The sequence below is a fragment of the Arvicola amphibius genome, chromosome 8 (assembly GCF_903992535.2).
Source record: "Arvicola amphibius chromosome 8, mArvAmp1.2, whole genome shotgun sequence".
Classification (NCBI taxonomy): Eukaryota; Metazoa; Chordata; class Mammalia; order Rodentia; family Cricetidae; genus Arvicola; species Arvicola amphibius.
In genome coordinates, this window is record NC_052054.1 from 110,474,625 (window position 1) to 110,493,736 (window position 19,112).

The 19,112-nt window shown below is 39.4% G+C and overlaps 1 protein-coding gene across 2 annotated transcripts in view; it reads right to left on the reverse strand.

Moving 5' to 3' along the window:
* Positions 1-19,112, reverse strand: part of Nyap2 (neuronal tyrosine-phosphorylated phosphoinositide-3-kinase adaptor 2) — a 252,747-nt gene that overhangs the window by 33,090 nt on the left and 200,545 nt on the right. The window contains exon 5 of one of the 2 annotated variants that reach the window (XM_038340643.1): positions 3,369-3,472. In XM_038340643.1, coding sequence (XP_038196571.1) covers positions 3,369-3,472 — 104 coding nt within the window. Of the gene's footprint in view, positions 1-3,338; positions 3,473-19,112 lie in introns of those variants that run through there. The other variant, XM_038340644.1, reaches the window with a different exon arrangement.

The window sequence follows — 19,112 nt, forward strand, 5'->3', positions numbered from 1 at the left end:
ATAAGGCTGGTAATACTGGGATAAAGCAAGCAATCACTCTGTGTCTATCATGTTTGTAATACCACTGGTTAGATGTGCTCCTTTTAGAATTTTCCAGCAAGTTGGAAAACTGAATTAGTGGGAGGGTAAAATGATGTAAGGGAAGAAGAGAAAGAACTAATAATTTCCAGCAGTTATTACCTACCTAGGTTCATATATATATATATATATATATATATATATATATATATATAGTATCCATATGTATATATATGAAATCAACAATATTACTAATCAACTAATACTTCCAATTACTTTATAGATATTGAAAAAGGCTCAGAAAAAAATGTGTGACACACTTGAGTGTTCAGATCTAGCATAGGCTCTAGGATCTCATAAGCAAACAAAACCAAACATACAAACAAAAGCCTCTGGAGGGGCTGTGTCCAATGCCTCACACTAGAGCTCAGTTGCTGTGTAGGATAGTAAGGACACCCATTTGAGAGTACACAGAACAGGGATGCTTTGCACATGCCTGTGAGAGTCCTGTGTGCCAGAAGGAGAGATGACAGTGAATGGCACAGGGTTGTGAAAACTCCACCCCAGATCCTCCTGTACCTTCTGGGCTTTTCACACAGTAAAGAATACTCTTCAGTTCCTTTGTAATTTTTCCTGGTTACTTGTATTGACAGATTTGACTTCTGACCGTAAAGGTATAGAGGACACATCCAGTCCCAGAGGACTATAGCGCCAGCTAGCAGACACTCACAGCGTACTTGGTTTTAATTGCCACCTGATGGGTTTAAGTCTTCTCAGATAAAGTTCAAAATCGTGTTACAGTGTTTCATACCCAGAAGCAATAGACAGCAGACTGTTGGGACCAGCATGAGTTTGTTTGTTTTATTTAGCTCAGTAATGGATTTCCTAAGATGCTGCTCATGAGAGATAAACTCAAAAAGTAGCCTCTAACTATCTTTTACTTAAAGCATTCAAATTAGTGACCATGCAATATCTAAATTGTAAATATCCAATGACACAGTGGTTCATAAAATGTAATCAAAATCCCCATCATCTGAATTCCTTGTAGGGATGTAGAAATTAAATAATTGCAACATTTCAAGATCCAGCTGCCATTTAAAGGCAATTTTCCTTTATTTAACTCTGACATTAATTAGTCTAGAGAGCGCTACAGAAAATCAAAGCCTCACATTGTTTTTTAAATCATCAGACAGAACTATTGAGATCATATAGAAGATAGTGGAGATTTTCCTACCTGCAATATGCTAATACACCATCATCACAATGCATGGTTACAGGTTAGTTTATTCACCAGTAGTCCTATGACTAACATTAATTTATTCCATATTTCACAGAGCTAGATATTCCCACATTCAATAAATTTCATTGAAATAAGCCTTATTTCTGTGAGAGGCTCTTTGCTAATAAAATTTCTTTTTCAATTTGAAGTTAGTACAGATAAATACTTCCCCAACACAAGGTGACTTTGTGTAATGTTTGTGACTGTTTTCCATATCCCCTATTTAGGTTTTTCTGTATTTAGAAATACATGTGAACTGACCTCAAGGTACACTAAAATGAATGATAGATACTGTAGGCCAAGTTCCCAGCATGGCCCATAGGAATCTCGGCTGTGAGGGAGCTCGGTGTCTGATAGGAGGTCAGCTTTGGCTGCTGAAAAACCTATTCTCTTTTGGCCATTCTTCTGTTTCCATTTTATTTAACCATAAGCTCACAACCAGACAAATAACCATAAGCCACACATCACCAGACAATTGGGCTACAGAGAGTTTCTTAGCTGCATGTTGGAAGGGACTTATCTATATCACAGTCGTCAATAGTTTTACAAAGTTGGAGAGACAGTAGAGAAGAGGTCCTTCTCTCACACTGTGACTCAGAGGCAAGTGTCCCTGCCCTACATATTCTGTAAACCTTAAAGTAGTTAAGATGGCTCCATTTACTTACTCCATTTACAAAGGCCTTTAGTGGTTTAAATTAAGACACAAGGAACCCTAAATGATACTTGAGATGCACCTGAGAGAGACAAGTGTTTGGAGATATTCATGTATTCATAAAGTAAACACTGTGCATAGTTTAGTCAGACAGTACATAATGCTTCTCATTATAAAAAGTAATTATTATGCTTAGGTGTGACTTTAAAAGATCCTGACATTTAACATATTTGATGAATGTGCAATGAGCTGATCAGTTCTGGGAAGCGTCCTGGAGGGTCTCATCATTAGGTTTATATTGTCCCATTCTGTCAGAGTACCACGAACACAAATACAAGAGCTGAGAAGCAGAACATCTACTCCAAAAGTGGCACTGTCCTGCTTAATACCCATAATACCTCATGGCAAAATAACTAAACCTCACCAAGTAAGTTAAGGTATTGGTTTCCTATTGGCTTAGTCACAAAATGATATTTATGTGTAGTGATTGTCCTTGTCCTGAACTCACATTCACAGCCATTCACACAAATGAACATCATAACAACATGTTATGCTGTAAAGGAATAAATGGTATTTTAGCTTATGCTTTTATTTCTTATGTCTTTTCTCCAAATGATAATGAAGATCTCATTTGCCATGCATAGACACTTATATTCCCTTTTCTGAGAACGTTTCTGGTATCGTTGGTTAAAGAGAGAAATGCCATTTCTTTAAAAGTTGTCCTATTAATCTACAGCTGTTGGTAAATATCTAAGTTATCTGGTTAGCTAATTTGTTTCTATGGCCTAAGAATGAAGAAAGACTAGCTGCCACATTCAATCCAAAGGAGTCAATAAATATATGAATATTTATAAGAACATCAGTATTGACTTGGTCTTACAGTCATGCTTGAAGCTAAATAAAAATCTGAGTAAATTACCACAAATATCACAGCATAGTAGGATAAGAGCTAAAATATATGTACAGATTCATTGACAACATCTGTGCAAATATTGTGGACAAAACATTTAAAAGAAATTTACACAAAAAGTAGATAAATTTATCAAATATTGATAAATTTTCAAAGACAGTATAAAAGTACACAGAACATGGAAAAGAGAACGAATTTTTTTTTAAAGTAGCCACTATGCCCATACATAGAGTGCACATTTACTACAGTTATAATTCAGAATGATGGAAATCAGAGACAAAAACGATTCGGTAACAAACAGCAAAGAAAGTTCCACCAATCACAAAGAAGAAAGACATTCTCTTGGGAGATGAAAACAGAGATGCTGAGCCCCTCCCCTCCCCATCCACACAGAGAGAAATCAAAGCAAACTCAAACGTTGTCTACAGCAACACAGGACAGACAGGTGGGAGGCATTTGGTATGTTGCATCACGGGAAGTCAATCACGATTGGCTAACGATGATGGTACCTGGCTCTGTTGTAGATCACTGGCTTGTCTGAGAGGAGTCACTGAAGGAGGAGGAACTCCTGATGTAGATGCAGAGCGGCCTAGCTTGCAGCTTACTTTAGGTTCTGTGAACAAGGAGGAGACAAAACATTAGCTGAGAAACATTTGAGTTGGTGGGTTGGAGCTCTTCCTACATTCCTGGTTTGCTGCGTGTGGGCATATACAAAATGCTGCTGATATTGTCTAATAATTATGCCAGGGATAAAGATTTTCATAATTACTTGTTATCAAAGGCACTTTATTCAAAGCCGAGTTCCTGTGGAGTAGAGGCAGAACCCCTTCAAGTACAGGCCTTGTTTCCCTGCACAATTAACTACAATTACTTTCCATGGAAGAAAACTACCCCATTCAGGAGTAAAACAAGTGACTCCTTTTTAGTTCATCTTTAGTTTTGGTTCCTAGGAATCCATGACCTCAAAATGTCTTACCTACCCTCTCCAAGTAACTCCTCTCCTTTTTTATTTCTCTCTCTTTTTCCCTCCCTTCTTCCCATTCTTCCTCCCTCCTTTGATCCCCTTTTCTTTTCCCCTTCACCTCTACCTCCCTCCTTTCCCCCTTTCTTATTTCTATAATTATGTTTATCATGCTTTTAATATAACATTGTTTTCAACTTCTCTCCATTTTCTTTCTACAGGCTGACTGATAGATTTAGTGAGTGTGTGAGCGCATGCACATGCATGCGTGTTTGAAGCATGCACGTGGCATGGCGTGTACGTGAGTGGAAGACAGAGAAGACACCTTATAGGAATCAGTTATCAGTTTCTACGTTTGCCAGCAATTTTCTTTCCCACTAGGAAATCTCATAGGCCCTCCATTCATTTTGAGTTTTACAATTATTGTCTGAATCATTTGCAATCTTTTGGGTAATCATTTTATAACTACCATGTAAAAATGAACCAGGCTGAGCACAGTGACCACAATCTTTCTCTTGCCCTGAGAGGGTTTCCATTCTCTTTCAAGGAATGCAGACCCTACAGAGCAATCAAGCATTTGATTCATGACAGCAGTTGTGATGAGTTTCCCGAATGCCTACTGTATACACAGCCTCAAACATGGTGCAAAGAATGTGTAGGGAAGACATTGAGTATCCATACTCTGAGGAACTTCATTCTTTTTCACGGAGGCAAATGCTGCATTTATACTCATTTGGTGGTAGTTTAGAAGGGAATTAGAAAGAAGACACAGCACACTGCCATTCATTGGGTTTATGCCTTCTCGTGGGCACCTGGGAACGAGAGGACCCGATGATGCTGTATAATAAATAGGTGGCACAGTCTAGTGTGAGCAGGACTCGGGAGCTATGGAAGCGAGGCAGAAATTCCATTATTACAGGGTGCATTTCTATACATCCCAAGTAAATAGTAATACGTGAAATGTGCTATTTCTCAGGATATAGATCCTGAAGAATAGAGCTAGCAAGGGAGAAAAACAATATAAGACAGCAATTACTTGTAAAGTTCATAGAAAACACTGGTACTTTAGTTTCTGTTGCTGTGATATAATACTCTGATAAGAACAATTTACAAGGGAATAAAATTTACTCTGGTCCCAGTTAAATAGAGATGGAGGAGAAGCCACTGTCTAAAAAGCTTGAGGCAGTTCATCACATGGTGTTCAGAGTCAAGAAGCAGAGAGTGATGAATACCTGTATTCTACTCACTTTCTCCTTCCTGGACAGCCCAGTATCCCATCCCAGGCACTGCTCCTACCCATGGCAAATGAATCTTCCTAACTCAATTATCCCAGGGAAGAGAATTACCCACCAATATGGCCAAAGTTTGTCTCCAGGTGAATACAGATCTCATTATGCTGAAAATTAGGAATAACCATCACACCTGTATAATACGTGTCCTTGGTAGACACTGGCTTTTATTATCCCTGAACACACAGATGCCCATACATGTACTGCATACATTCATGCTTGCATATGTGTGTACAGTGAATCTTACCTCTATTTCCCTTCTATGTTTAGTGAAACTGACTACATTCCTCTCTCTTCTTTCCATCTACTGCCTACACAACCTCCTCTTTCTTTACCCTGTCCTGATTGCTCTCTCTTTGTCCTTCTATTCTGCACAGGGCAGCATTTCTTGCCTTCTGGCATTTTTTCCTTCAGACGCACACAAGATCTGAAGCTCTGTTCTCTCTATGTGCTCTTGTTTGGTCCTGGGGCTCAGTGCCTCTGCACAGCAGGTCATTCTCATGCCTCTGAAAGAAAAGCCCAGTTCCCTAATGTCTGACACTCACCTCCTGCTCCCCCCCCAGCCCTGGTTTCCCAAAGCATAGCAAGATTATTGCTTCCATTTTCCTGAAAAAATCGTGGACATTTTCAGCTCCTTGCCCCCACCCCACTTTATGTACATGAATAGTCTGGTTAGAACTTTGATTTGACTTTGCAAAATCTCTCGTTTGTCTTATTCTTACCTCTGAGATCTTCGTACTGGCTCCCATCATATCTATGCTCAAAACAACCTTGGAATTCATGTTAGACCGAATTTCCTAGATTGTCATTGGCTTACCTCCCTATTTAAATATTTGCAAAGATTCCATATTAATGTCACAAAATAAAAATTATTTCAGAAATCCTCTGCAATCTGATACCATTTAGTAATGTCTACTCTATAGTCCGTTATTTCCTGCTTTCTAGAACATAGACAATTCTTTCTCTGCTCATGGACGCACCATGATCTGCCTCTATCCTTCCCCTCACATTCTTCCCATGCATCAACTTTTTCATCAAATCAGGTCTCACTGCTTTCTATGACTGTAAACCATCTTTTGATACTGCTTCCATTCCCATCTTCCAAATTTACTTAGTATGTATTCAGTGCTTACGACTTTTGAGCATTTTTCTAGTTGGAAGGGACCATAAAGTAAATGTTTAAAATTATTATATATTTTTCTGTCATAGAAAATACTCTGACTCATCAACATGAGGTCAGCACATCTTCTACAACCAATCAAATAACACAGACTATGTTGTAAGACCTGGATCTGAGGTCTACATCTATCCCACATTAAGGCAATAATTGTCACTCAAGGCGTTACGACCCTCTAGGACTCATATCAGAAAACTTTAGCTTTGTGTGTGTGATTTGAATTGAGGGCACTTGAGTGAGTATATTATACATTGCATATATTATATGAGAACATAGATAAAATGTCACTGTGCTTACAGTCTAACCTAATTTACCAAGAAGCACAAATACTTAGGGAACTACTTAGGGAATATCATTTTTTATCACATGAAATCGCAGATAAAGCCTCCATCAGATTCCTGGTCAATAAGGTCTCTGCAAGAAACCAATGAGTCCCTATATCCCATTAATGGATTAGCATACCTGATGAGAAAGGTCATTATATTTTCCTTATGATAAGATCTTGCATTCTGTTTATTTACTTCAAGGTTTCTTTCATGATTATATTGATAATATTTTCTGATAAAAAGCAACTGTCTGAACTTTTTAACTGTCTAATATAACCTAGGATTAATTTCCGTTGCTGAGGTTTTCAGTCCAGCCTTGATTTAATTACCATCTTCTCAATATAGCCATTGATCGCTCTAGTTTTCAGAGCACATATCAATACCGTCCAAACAAATGCGGGATTTCATTATGAACAGGGAAGCCTTGCTTTGCCCCTGGAAGTCAATCCAGATCATGCTAGGGGTAGTTAGCCCACTTATGCATGTAAACCATCTGCTATCCATTGCTCATAGCAATTTATACTACTTGCCAGACACCCTATGGGCCAACTCTGGAGTCGGGTCACTCAACAGGCAAATGTTTGATACTAGTTTACATCATGTGGGTTATGACTCTACCTGCAGATTTAGACTGAGATTATTCCCATAAATCATTATGTCTGCATGTATACAGGTATATATATATATATATATACACACACACACAGACACACTATTCCTATCACACACACACCAACATACACACACATATGAAGCAACACTCATGCTTTGTTAATGATGTGAGTTTTATCCTTCATTTTGACTCCAATTGATGGCCTATAGCTCCAAATGCACTTGGAGTTTGTTGTGGTGTTTATGAGAGAAGATAGATGCCACAAATGCTTATACATCTGAGATTTCTAGGAAAAGAGAATCATACACCCTGAAAAACCTAGATAATTTTAGTTGTAACTTACCCTTGTAGAGATTGTCTAGGCTAATGACATCAAAATAAAATTGTCCAAAGTTCTAATAGCCAAAAACAAAAGATTCTCTCAGGCTTAAGCAATATATACCCAAGTTTTCTTTCCAATTTGAGTTTTAGGTTTTGGGGGTTCATTTGGGCTTTGGGAGCTCTAAAAAACAATAAACCATGCCTGAGAAGAAACATAACATAATGCTGTCCTGCTTCAAGAACCTTCATTCGGTCAAGAGGTTAATAGTGAGTAGAAGTAGTCTTTTAGTTACCAAGAAAAACGAGCTTTTCCTTTGAAAAGTCTACCGGTAAGGCTCTACAAGAGAAGCAGATGCTGCTTGTGAAATGTCAGTGAAGACCAGGCATGATGAGGAGAAGAGCATTAATCTAATACAGGTGTTCCAAAAAGAGACACAGAAGAAGTCAGGGACTTCAAAAGAGGAAGAAAAGGAAGGAGGTTACAGGTCATAACCACAAGAAGTTTCCAGGTCAATAGTAACCCATTTCCCCCCCTTCAGTTAAGTTCTCGGCGAATTAAAGAACTTGTTATTAGTTCTTTCTATTTTTTAAGTTTCAAAAAAACAAAACACAAACGCAACAGTCATTTCTCATCTTCTCCTTATAACGGGAAATGGATTTCTGCTCTTGACTGTGTCTCTGAGCACTGATATAGGAGAAGCTCTAAGAGGAGGCAGCTGTTCTGTCATGGAATGGTGGTCCATGTTTTCAGAAAGACAAACGACTACCTGCCCTATCTTAAGAGATAAGTACATTCTCTCCAAAATGAATGAATGAATGAATGAATGAATGAATAGATAATAGAAGATCTCACTTTCATCTAGCATCAAAGAAGGGAAACAGTCAAATGTGGGCACCCATCTTCCCTCCACTTTGATGTTCCTTTCAGCGGAGCATGTCCTAACAGAGACATATCCTGGCTCCCTAGTCAGCTCTGCTGCTCAAATCTGCCAATCAAGGGCTCAGAACTGCACTGAAGTTAGACTAGCTTGCCCCCCACTGCATCAAATTGTGTTTACTACAGAGTTTTATTTCTGTATAAGATATAATTATGTAAGTTATTTGAGATAAATTGGCAGCTTAATAACAGTGGGAACCTGTGACATGTTCCAAAGACATTTAAAACTTTGTTACGGATCATGGCAAAAAATATTAAGGTGAGCTGAATCTATGAACTAAATCTGATTTTCACACATGAATGCATGTGCACACACTTATTAATAAATTTTAATAATTTTTTTTTAAATATTGAGTTTCAACTAATCCTATTGACATGTGATTGGCTACTAGACAGGTCCTGAACACATGAGCCACTGATTTCACTGCCCTCAGTTTGAGATATTAAATGTGTGCAACAAACCTAGCATCATACACAAAATTGCTGGAAGAATTGAACAATCTAGTCTAGAGAAACTTTGCCAGCATAATGGCATCTTTTGTTTGTAAATTTAATAACTTCACCCCTTGTAACATTTTGCTTGGTTGTTACATTTTTATTATTGTTAACACATCAGAATTATGTGTGTATGTGTGCATGTGTGTTCATCTGTCTATCCATCCATCCATCCATCCATCCATCCATCCATCCATCCATCCATCCATGTGCACATGAGTATACAGGAGTATGTAATGAATGTGCACATATGTGTATGCATGTGGAAGCCAAAGGACAACCTCACTTGTACCTCAGGTGATTTCCACTTTATTTATTTATTTATTTATTTATTTATTTATTGTCACTAACTGCCCTGGAGGTCACTCATTAGGTCATGCTGGGTGTTCAGGAAACCTTAGAGGTTATCCTCTCTCTACCTCCAAGTTCTGGGATTATATGTGATGACCACTACACGAGCTTTTATTTTGCATGGGTTCTGGGGGTCAAGCTTAAGTCCTGATGCTTATGTGACAGCCGTCTTAATGACTGAGCTAACTTCTAAGTATGCATTTTCTTCTCAATAACAGATATTTTTGTAGATGTCTGAGCAGATGATAGTCCTGAGTGTTATGGCTATGGACCTGAAGAGAGGACAAATCTGAAATTGTTATCATCATTTTTGTGACTATGGAGAATTGGGGGAAAAATCATTGAAATGTAAAAATCTATCATGAAAGAAGATATGTCTCTTCCTAGTTTTCTAAGAAATTTTTCTCCAATGGGACAAGAAAGACATGTGAACGCTTAAATGACTGCCGGTGTCCTGAACCAGCAAGTTGCAGTGTTCTGGGAAGGGCTAAGTAATTCAGTCACTCTACTGAGATGAAATAAGAGTAGAATTTATGCCCTAGCAATGCTGAAGCACGCATGAGCAGCCCGTACATGGCAGTTCTGTTGAACTTGTCCATATTGGGTTTCATAGTCTATGTGGATGAGACTATGAGACTAACCAAGTCTCTTCCTCAAGAGGGCACCAGATCTCATTACAGATGGTTGTGAGCCACGATGTGGTTGCTGGGAATTGAACTCAGGACCTTTGAAAGAGCATGCGGTGCTCTTAACCGCTGAGCCATCTCCCTGGCCCTGTATGGTAATTGTCAGGAGTCTCAGAGACATGATAAAAACCTAAATTCCTAAGAACAGTGATGTGACCACACAGTGTGAGACTCGTGATTTGTAGAGAATGTAGAGAACTATAAGGGCTGTTATATGTAAGAGAAAGAGACTCACATGTATATATATATATATATATATATATATATATATATATATATATATATATATCTTGGTAGAAACATTTATTCCATTCCTTTTTGTGATATGTATGCTCAAGATCCATGGTCTTCATCTTGATATATCTTACAGAGTGAATATAAATCACTCTGTTCCCTGCATGGTGAGGCTCAAGGTGCTGTAGCTTCTTCCAGAGAGGCACGATAGAATGTAGCATGAACGTGTTTTTCTATGTCAGCCACTTTCAGAATAACACCCTAGACATTTACATCTCTTCAAATGGATGCAAAACGTGCTTTCACTTTAAAAAAAAGGTTTATTTACCTTAAATTCTTGAATAAATATGTACCAAACAAGATATGTTATCTATTGAACAAATACAAACTTTAATACTCTTTAAAAATACTATATAAGGCAAATCTTCTAGTTGAGACAAAAGCTCAAACACATATGATGAGTTGAGTCAGAATTGAATATATATTGCCAGGTAGGTAGAAATTTCATTTTGTGTTATGAAATTTAAAATATAATAAGTAAATGAGAAGCCACCTCCATTTCATCTCCTTGATTTTAGGGAAAAAAAAACATTTCTACTATTTAGAAAATATAGTATATTCTTGGTGTGGGAAGTGCTTCTGTTATGTGTTACTTTTATTGGTTAATGAATAAAGCTGTTTTGGCCAGTGGCTTAGTAGAATAGAACTAAACAGGAAAACCAAACTGAATTCTGGGAGAAAGAAGGTGGAGTCAGTGAGACACCATGTAGCTGCCACAAGGGGGAGACACATGCTGAAACTTTGTCATAAGCCATGACCTCATGGTGATGCACAGATTAATGGAGAATCATTAGTTTAGGATATAAGAACTTGCTAAACATATGCTTAAAGGTATTGGCCAAGCAGTGTTTTAAATAATATAGTTACTGTGTGACTATATTATTCTTTATATATAGTTCTTTCAAGTCAGGGCAGCCAGGAAACAAACGAACAACCTCCAATAGCATATTCTGCTACAGAATATCAAAATAGAAGAATGTAATAGGTTTAAATTTTTTATATCACTTAGCTTGCTGATGTTAAAACTTTCTGAAATATTAAAATTAAAATTAGCTGTAATTCTAATGACATTTTCTTTTTATTAGAGTGGATTTTTATTAGAGTGGGTTAATGAGCAAACATGAAAGAGCGAGCAGTTATAAATTTCATGCTCTATTAGAGACATATAAAGGGAAATGGCATGTTATATTTCAGTTGCCTAAGTCTCAATGCTGCTACCTTAATGACTTACAGACATCAACAAAGGTCCATATAGCTGACCAAAATCCATTTGCAGGAGCTCCACTCAACCTGGTTCCTTTAATGCTATTCTTGTTTATTCTGTTGCAGAAGGTCCAGAGACCCTAATATCTTTTAGGTATCAGAGAATAAGGTCCAAACTCATTGTTAATGAAAATATTAAGAATCTTAATTCACTGTGTTGATGGATGCATCGAAATGTCAAACATGATGTTCAAACCTGTTGTTTCTCAAGGCCAGCACAGCAAAGGTACCAAACAGTGCTGGTGCTGCGCTGTTCTCGTCCCACAAGCTTGGGAAGAGACAAATATTTTCTTAAGAATGAATGCAAAGATTCCGTTTGTTCAAAGAAGAAAGCTGATTGTATCTGCTCACAATAATGAGTTCAAGCTTTAGACAAAAATAAATTTGAAACTTGGCCCTATCACCATGAGCTTGAGAACACCCAATATTTGGAAGCTTTTCTTGTGAGATCAGTGTAGGTACTAATGGACGTTTTATATTGATTTTATAATGGGATCTCTCAACATATGGCAGAACGGCACTTAGGATAGTCTTGGTGAACTGATATCTTCTAGGCACGTGAGGTTATAAATCATGGTAAGTTAATGTTGTACATTGCAGGTCGAGAGAAAATGATGGATTTGAACTTGGCAAAAGTAGGGTAAATTTATGGATATGCAAAAAAGTGGTGACTAATATTTAAGACGTTCTTTGAGCTTCAGAAGGACCCTGAGGAGGAGTGTACACAATTATGTCAAAAGTTCATTTAAATCAAGATAATGAGAAACCCATAGAGACAGCTGACCCGAACTTGTGTGAGTTCACGGACTCTGGACTGACAGCTGGGGAACCCGAATGGGACCACAACCAGGCCCTCTGTATGAAGGTGACAGTTTTGTAGCCTGGTCTGTTGAATCCCTGGCAGTGGGACCAGGATCTATCTATCCCAGGTGCATAAACTGGTATTATGAAGCCTATTCCCTACGGTGGGATGCTTTTCTCAGCCTTGATGCATGTTGGGGAGGGGGCTTGGTCCTGCCTCAACTGAATATGCCAGGCTTTGTTAAAGGACTTAACCTTCTGAGGAGTGTGTTGGGGGAAAGGTGGAGAGGGGGAGAAGGGGAGGGAGGGTGAACTGTGGTTGATATGTAAAATGAATAAAAACAGAAAACAAACAAACAAACAAATGCTCTTCCCCCGTTAACTATCTGTCTATCTATGGCTGGATTTCCTTCATCTGTTTTACCCTAACATGATAATGACTGGTCTCTGATAGAAATCCATTGAGTATTTATGTAACAAATCATTTCAAATCATATTTTAAAGGAGTTTATATTTATGAAATTGAATTTTCTTCATTTCTAAAGTTTCCCATTCTTGGGGGAAAGTGCTAAAATACACTGTGCAACTTACAAACTAAAAATACGGAGAGCCTGAGAGAGCAAAAGAGCTTGAGAAGGCAAAGCAGGGAGGGAGAGAAAGAGAAAGGGAGGGTGGAAAAGGGAGAGGGAGGGAGGGAGGGAGGCAAGAGTGATTTGGAGTTTGTAGTTCCTGTTTTGAACAGTAGATGGCAGTGAAAGCATTAAACTTGCTGAAAGTCTCAACACCTAAGGTATATTAGACTGAGCTTTCCCTTTGGGGAAAATGACTGAGCCCCACATTGGAGCACTGGACTGAGCTCCCAAGGTCCTGATGAGGAGCAGAAGGAGCGAGAACATGAGGGAGAAAGTCAGGAACGTGAGGGGTGCGTTCACTCATGGAGACAGTGGGACAGAACTAATGGGAGATCACCAACTCCAGTTGGAATGGGACTGATGGATCATGCGACCAAACCCATCTCTCTGAATGTGGCCAACAGCGGGGGCTGACTGAGAAGCAAAGGACACTGGCGCTGGGCTCTGATTCTTCTGCATGGACGGGCTCTGTGGGAGCCTTCTCAGCTTGGTCGATCACCTTCCTGGACCTGGGGGGAGTTGGGAGGACCTTGGTCTTAGCATAGAGTAGGGAACCCTGATGGCTCCTTGGCCTTGAGAGGGAGGGAGGGGAGGTATGGGTGGAGGGGAGGGGAGGGAAGGGGGAGAAGGAGGGGAGGGAAGGGGGAGGAGGAGGGGAGGGACGGGGGAAGAGGAGGGAAGGAGACGGAAATTTTTAAATATAAAAAAATAAACCATGAGAAAAAAAAAAAGGTAATGTCTGCTGCTGTGGATTTTCAAAGAAACGGCAAGGGTGTTCTTTGTGAGTGGTATTGGTACAGTGGACCCATGGAGTCTTTCCAAAGATAGCCAAGTGCTGCCAATAAGAGGGTATCCCCAGAGGGCCTGGCAAGAGTCATGTGCCAGGCAGGGAAAGACCCCAGTTGCTGGAGTTATAATCAAAACAAAGGCAGCAGCACATTGTTATTCCAATGCTCAGGCAGGTCTGATCAATTACCGAGACAAACGGCAGGTTTAATCTTTTACTGAGACAAATGAAGTAAAGCTACATTCTCTATCAGCTGACCTGTCTACGACCGGTTACTTCTCAAGAGATGCAGTTGGAGAGTAGCTGGAAATCTAAGGTTTCTTCGAAAAGAATGAAATTATTACCAGATTGCATGTTTTTCCTGAAGTGTTCTGAGTCACTCTCTAGTATACAACATCATGTTCTGTGTACGTTTTTCATGGGAATCGAGTTTGGTTTACATTATAAGCCTGGTAAGTTAAGACTCTGGCTTCAAACTCTCTGTGGCTTCAGAGGCAGGTACTCTCACAGACATGTCAATGACACGCAAATCCTTGACTTCATCTGCTCCCGTAAATTTTATTAACACCTTATCTTTACTCCGAATTAAGTTAAAAATATAATTGTTTAAGAAAACTTCTAGAAACCTATTGGATAAACAAAGCCCAGTGTCCCATTTTATTGAATGGAGAGAAGGCAAGGGCAACAATGTTGTTTCTGCCAGCAAATCTTTGGGAAAGCAAGAACAAGTTCCTGGGTATCACACAGCCTCTTCTCGTCACTTCAGGCCCTGTGTGTCTCACAGATGTGTGGGAAGAGTCAGTGTCCAACAGAGTACCTATCACTTTTCTGTTTTGTGTTTTGTAAACATCAAAACACACTTGCGATCTGGTTGCCCACGCTTTCAAGAACAAACATTATAATACGGGGACACAATTACTTGATCAGCCACAACACATCAGTTCGTTTAAAAAACAGCAATTGCGCAGGCCGAAGAGCAAAGAACACATTTCTCCCTTGCTTTTGGAAGGCATGCCATTTGGAACAGGATATTTATCTCCATAATTCTGTTGCCTTTGTTTTAGGAAGATGATAAATTAGAGGCTCCAGTTGACCACATAAGCCTTGGGTTTAAAAAATCCATAAATGGCTTTCTGTCATTTTCAGGTAAGACACAAATAACCAATACAGGCTCTGAGCTGCCCCTCTGCTCTCCTCATGGTCCAGGATGTCCAACATGGAACATAGAATCTTAAAAACATAGCCCTTCCCGGCCTTAATTAGCCTTGAGGCCTTAGGTCTCTGCATCATCAGAATGCCAGATATTGGGCTCCAAAGGAAGTATTAGTTGGATGTCTACCTCCGCCATTAATTTCCCCATCTTCAACACCATTAGCATCTAGTACATACCTAACACTGGGGCACTGAATGAAATATGTGCATGAATGAATGGCTACTGGACATCGAAGTGGAAATAGGGGAATCCTGTCTGATTATTATAAGTCATTAGGTAAGGCCAACACTGAAATTCGAAAACATGAAGTCTATTCCTTGTTTGAAAATAAAACTTACCAAAGAATCCTGAAAATTACACACTGTTGTTTGAGCCTTAGTATTGTTAGAAAAAACATTCAGTAACACCAGCCCATGCATGTGTAGGCATTTGTGAAGCAGATATGACATGATATAAAATTATATAACAAAAATTCTACAGAGGTCAGTGGCTTCAATTCTGTAATGTGGGTTAAATACCATTTGACATAACTTTAAATACATTTTCTAGTTACCTTGGAGTCTATCTTTAGACTAGTATATTGAAGCATTTATTGGAACATATAAAACCTTAGCCTGGTCTACAAGAGCTAGCTCCAGGACAGCAGGACAGGCTCTAAAGCTGCAGTGAAACCCTGTCTCGAAAAACCAAAAAAAAAAAAAAAACCTTATATACAACCATAAGATATCATAGTTTCTACTGTTGTGATAAAACACTTTGACCAAAAGCAACATGTGAAGGAAAGGATTTCTCTCACCTTGCGATTTTCCACTATAGTCCAAAACGGAGGGAAGTCGGGACAGAAACATAAAAGGGTAGTAACCTGGAGGCAGAAACTGCAGCAGAGGCCATGGAGGGGTGCAGCTTATTTGCTTGCTCCTCAAGCCTTATCAGCCCAGTGCTGACATCACCAACAAATGTTAGGTTGACCCTGAAACATCAATTGTCAGTCAAGGAAACACACCACAGGCTTTCCCACAAGCCAGACTTGGAAGCATTTTCTCAATTGATGTTTCCTTTTCCAAAATGACTCTAGCAGGTGTCAAGATGACATAAAACCAGGCGGCACAGAAAACCATGTCATTCTTTTCTGTGCACAAATTGAGTTTCATTTGTCTAAGTCTTTCTATTATATACATCTTAGGCCAAACTTTGGTGTTTTTTTCACCCTGAGAACTGAAAACCATTCAGTTTGGGGCTGCGGAAATGACTCCATAGTTGAGAGCACTTGCTGCTCTTCCAGAGGACTTGAGTTTCGTCCCCAGAATCTAAACCAGGCAGCTCACAACTACCTGTAGTTCCAGAGACCTGAAGCTCCGCCCACCCCAGCTTCTGTATGTACTTGCGAGTAACTTAAATGTCCAAATGGCTTGATTAATGAGGAATTTGAGCATCATTTCAAGACAATGCGTCTCCTTGGCTGTTAGGGAATGTTCCCACCATAAAGGAGTCCAGTGCTGGATGTGCAATCTCTGAGTCCATCAAGGCAGGAGTAGGAGGAAGAGGAGAGATGTCAGAAAGGGTTTATTGACTGCATAGCAGAAGTTGGTTTCTCTCCTCCATGGCTTCAGTACGCATTTAAACTTGAAAATCTCTCTCCTTAGAGTGCTTTTCAAGGCCCACCCGGTGTCTTGGAATGGGTTTTCTACCACCTGGGGAACTCATGGCTTTTCTCTGTGTCTTTGCTTGTTGACCCAGCATTGTTTAGTGTCTTGAACCAAGACTTGAACCTTTGCAGAACCAACAGCGATGTGACCTACACGGCTCCCGAAAGATCAAATATCGTCTATGGAATCACGCTTGTGAAATGTTGTCTTCTAGTCATATTATGCGGTCCCCAGTCTTAATCAAAGTAACTGAAACTACCTCTGGGGACTAGAAAGAGGGTTGGAGAAGGCCCTTAGAGCCGCACCTGAGCATCGGGACACTACTTTCTCATTCTAGACACAGCTCCTCATGCATGCCCCTTGCATCTGTGTGTGATCTTGTCTGAGTTTCATGCTGCCTCAGGAGGTGCTCAAGTGTATAATAGGCGGGTAGTTTATGAAAAGGGGACTCCAACTATACAGCTTTAGGGAGGACATGTTTAGGTGTAATTTTTTGGTGATGCAGCTATTTGGAGATCATTAACAGTCCAGTCATTAACCTCTGTCACGTGATCCTGAGGCAATCCCAATTAATAATTATTTAATTATCTAGTGGATGGGTTCCTTTCTTTATTCTATCACCTGAGGTAAATAGAAGTTTGCTCACTTCTCTCCAAGAAATGCTACACAGCCACACCTTAAACAGACCTTTGGCCCATAGCCAAGAATAACTTCCCAAGCAGCTTTTCGTTCTGTGGATCTAGGCTGACCAGTTAACCTTTCATGGTTTTTTCCTTACTATAGACCCCTATAACTAAAAACAATATCAACTTCTCATTACAGATGGAATTCCCAAATACTTGTACTCTTGCACTGTATACCTTGTCACATACATACAGAATCAACATATTCACAGCCCCTATAGCACAACACATATACTCATTCACATACATAGGCAGGCACATACATACATAATCACACACAGCTACACACAGAATCACAGAAACATACACACACACACACACACACACACACACACACACACACCCTATAGCACATGTAACCAAACACCATCACACTCGATTACATGGTCACATATGTACCATTGATCTCACATATACATATCAATATTGTGACATACAATCACAATAAATCCACACAAGCACAATAACACACTAACACATAATCACCAATCACATGCATATAGTCACACCTCATCACAAGACAATTACATATATACAACCACATATACAAATTATATACAATTACACATAATCACACAAAAGTCATATGCACTTAATTATCGAGGATCTCTCTCTCTCTCTCTCTCTCTCTCACACACACACACATAAACATACACACACATATACACACAATCATGTATGTACAGACCACAACAAATCACACGTGCAAGGGTACAACCACGCACACAAATCACTCTAAAGTCACATCTTAATCACGCTTATGCTACCACACAAATTTTATACATATAAATCACACACAACACCATACAAAAATCACACAACCATCCACACAAAGTCAATCTAAAATCCTGTCTAATACTAGGCTCTGTCTCTGCCTCTAACTGCCTTCTTAGGCTACAGAGGAGGGTTCAGATAAGGACACCAATATTCATTTTGTAAATCTCTTTTGCAAGTTCTTCTGTGGCTTGGCTTTTTATCTTGGGATATGAGACTAATTATCTTATATTATTTTGTAATTAGCTTTTGCGTTTTATACCCTGCTTATTTCCATTCAAACTCTATTAAGAAACACTCTGACCACTTAAACTATTTAACATGCTCCCATTTCTCTCTTTCTGGTTATTTCCCAATGCTGTCTGAACAGTATCAGGAAAAGAAGAAATAATCTGATTTCTCTGATTAACACAAATTATGGAGACATAAGTCACAGTTTTCCACAGAGAAATAGTGGAACCACTGGGGATGTAGTCTCCATGACTCCCCAAAGACGCCACATGAGAAGACGGCCATGTGTTTACTGCTAGAATTCAAAAGGCTAAATTCCAGAGTGAGACAAGAGTGTGAAGAATCAAGCAGCAGAGACAAACAAATGCTTCCCAGGGAAATAACCAAGTGTGGGAACTGGAAAGAGAAGCCTGTGATGAAAGTGTTTTCTGGTGCAGGAGCCCACTGCACAGAATGGCAGCCTGGAGGGCTGTAAACACAAAGCGCACAGCTGTGTGGGGCGGAAGTGGAGGCAGGCAGGAAGCTCGAGGGCTGCCCACAGCCAAGTCCACATTACAGGGAGGTCTGCCAGCGTGCTTTGCTTTTCTTGCTGCAGATTATACGTGAACGAAATGAACTCCCAGGCTGGTCAAATACCATCCTTTGAAGAGAAAGATGATAAGGAGAAATTTGGAAGCGTAGATTTTCGTGTTCTTTACAAATGCGTTAATTAGTATGTTCTAATTTGCTTTATTTTCCCATCTTGTCACACCACAAAATTAAAACACTTCATT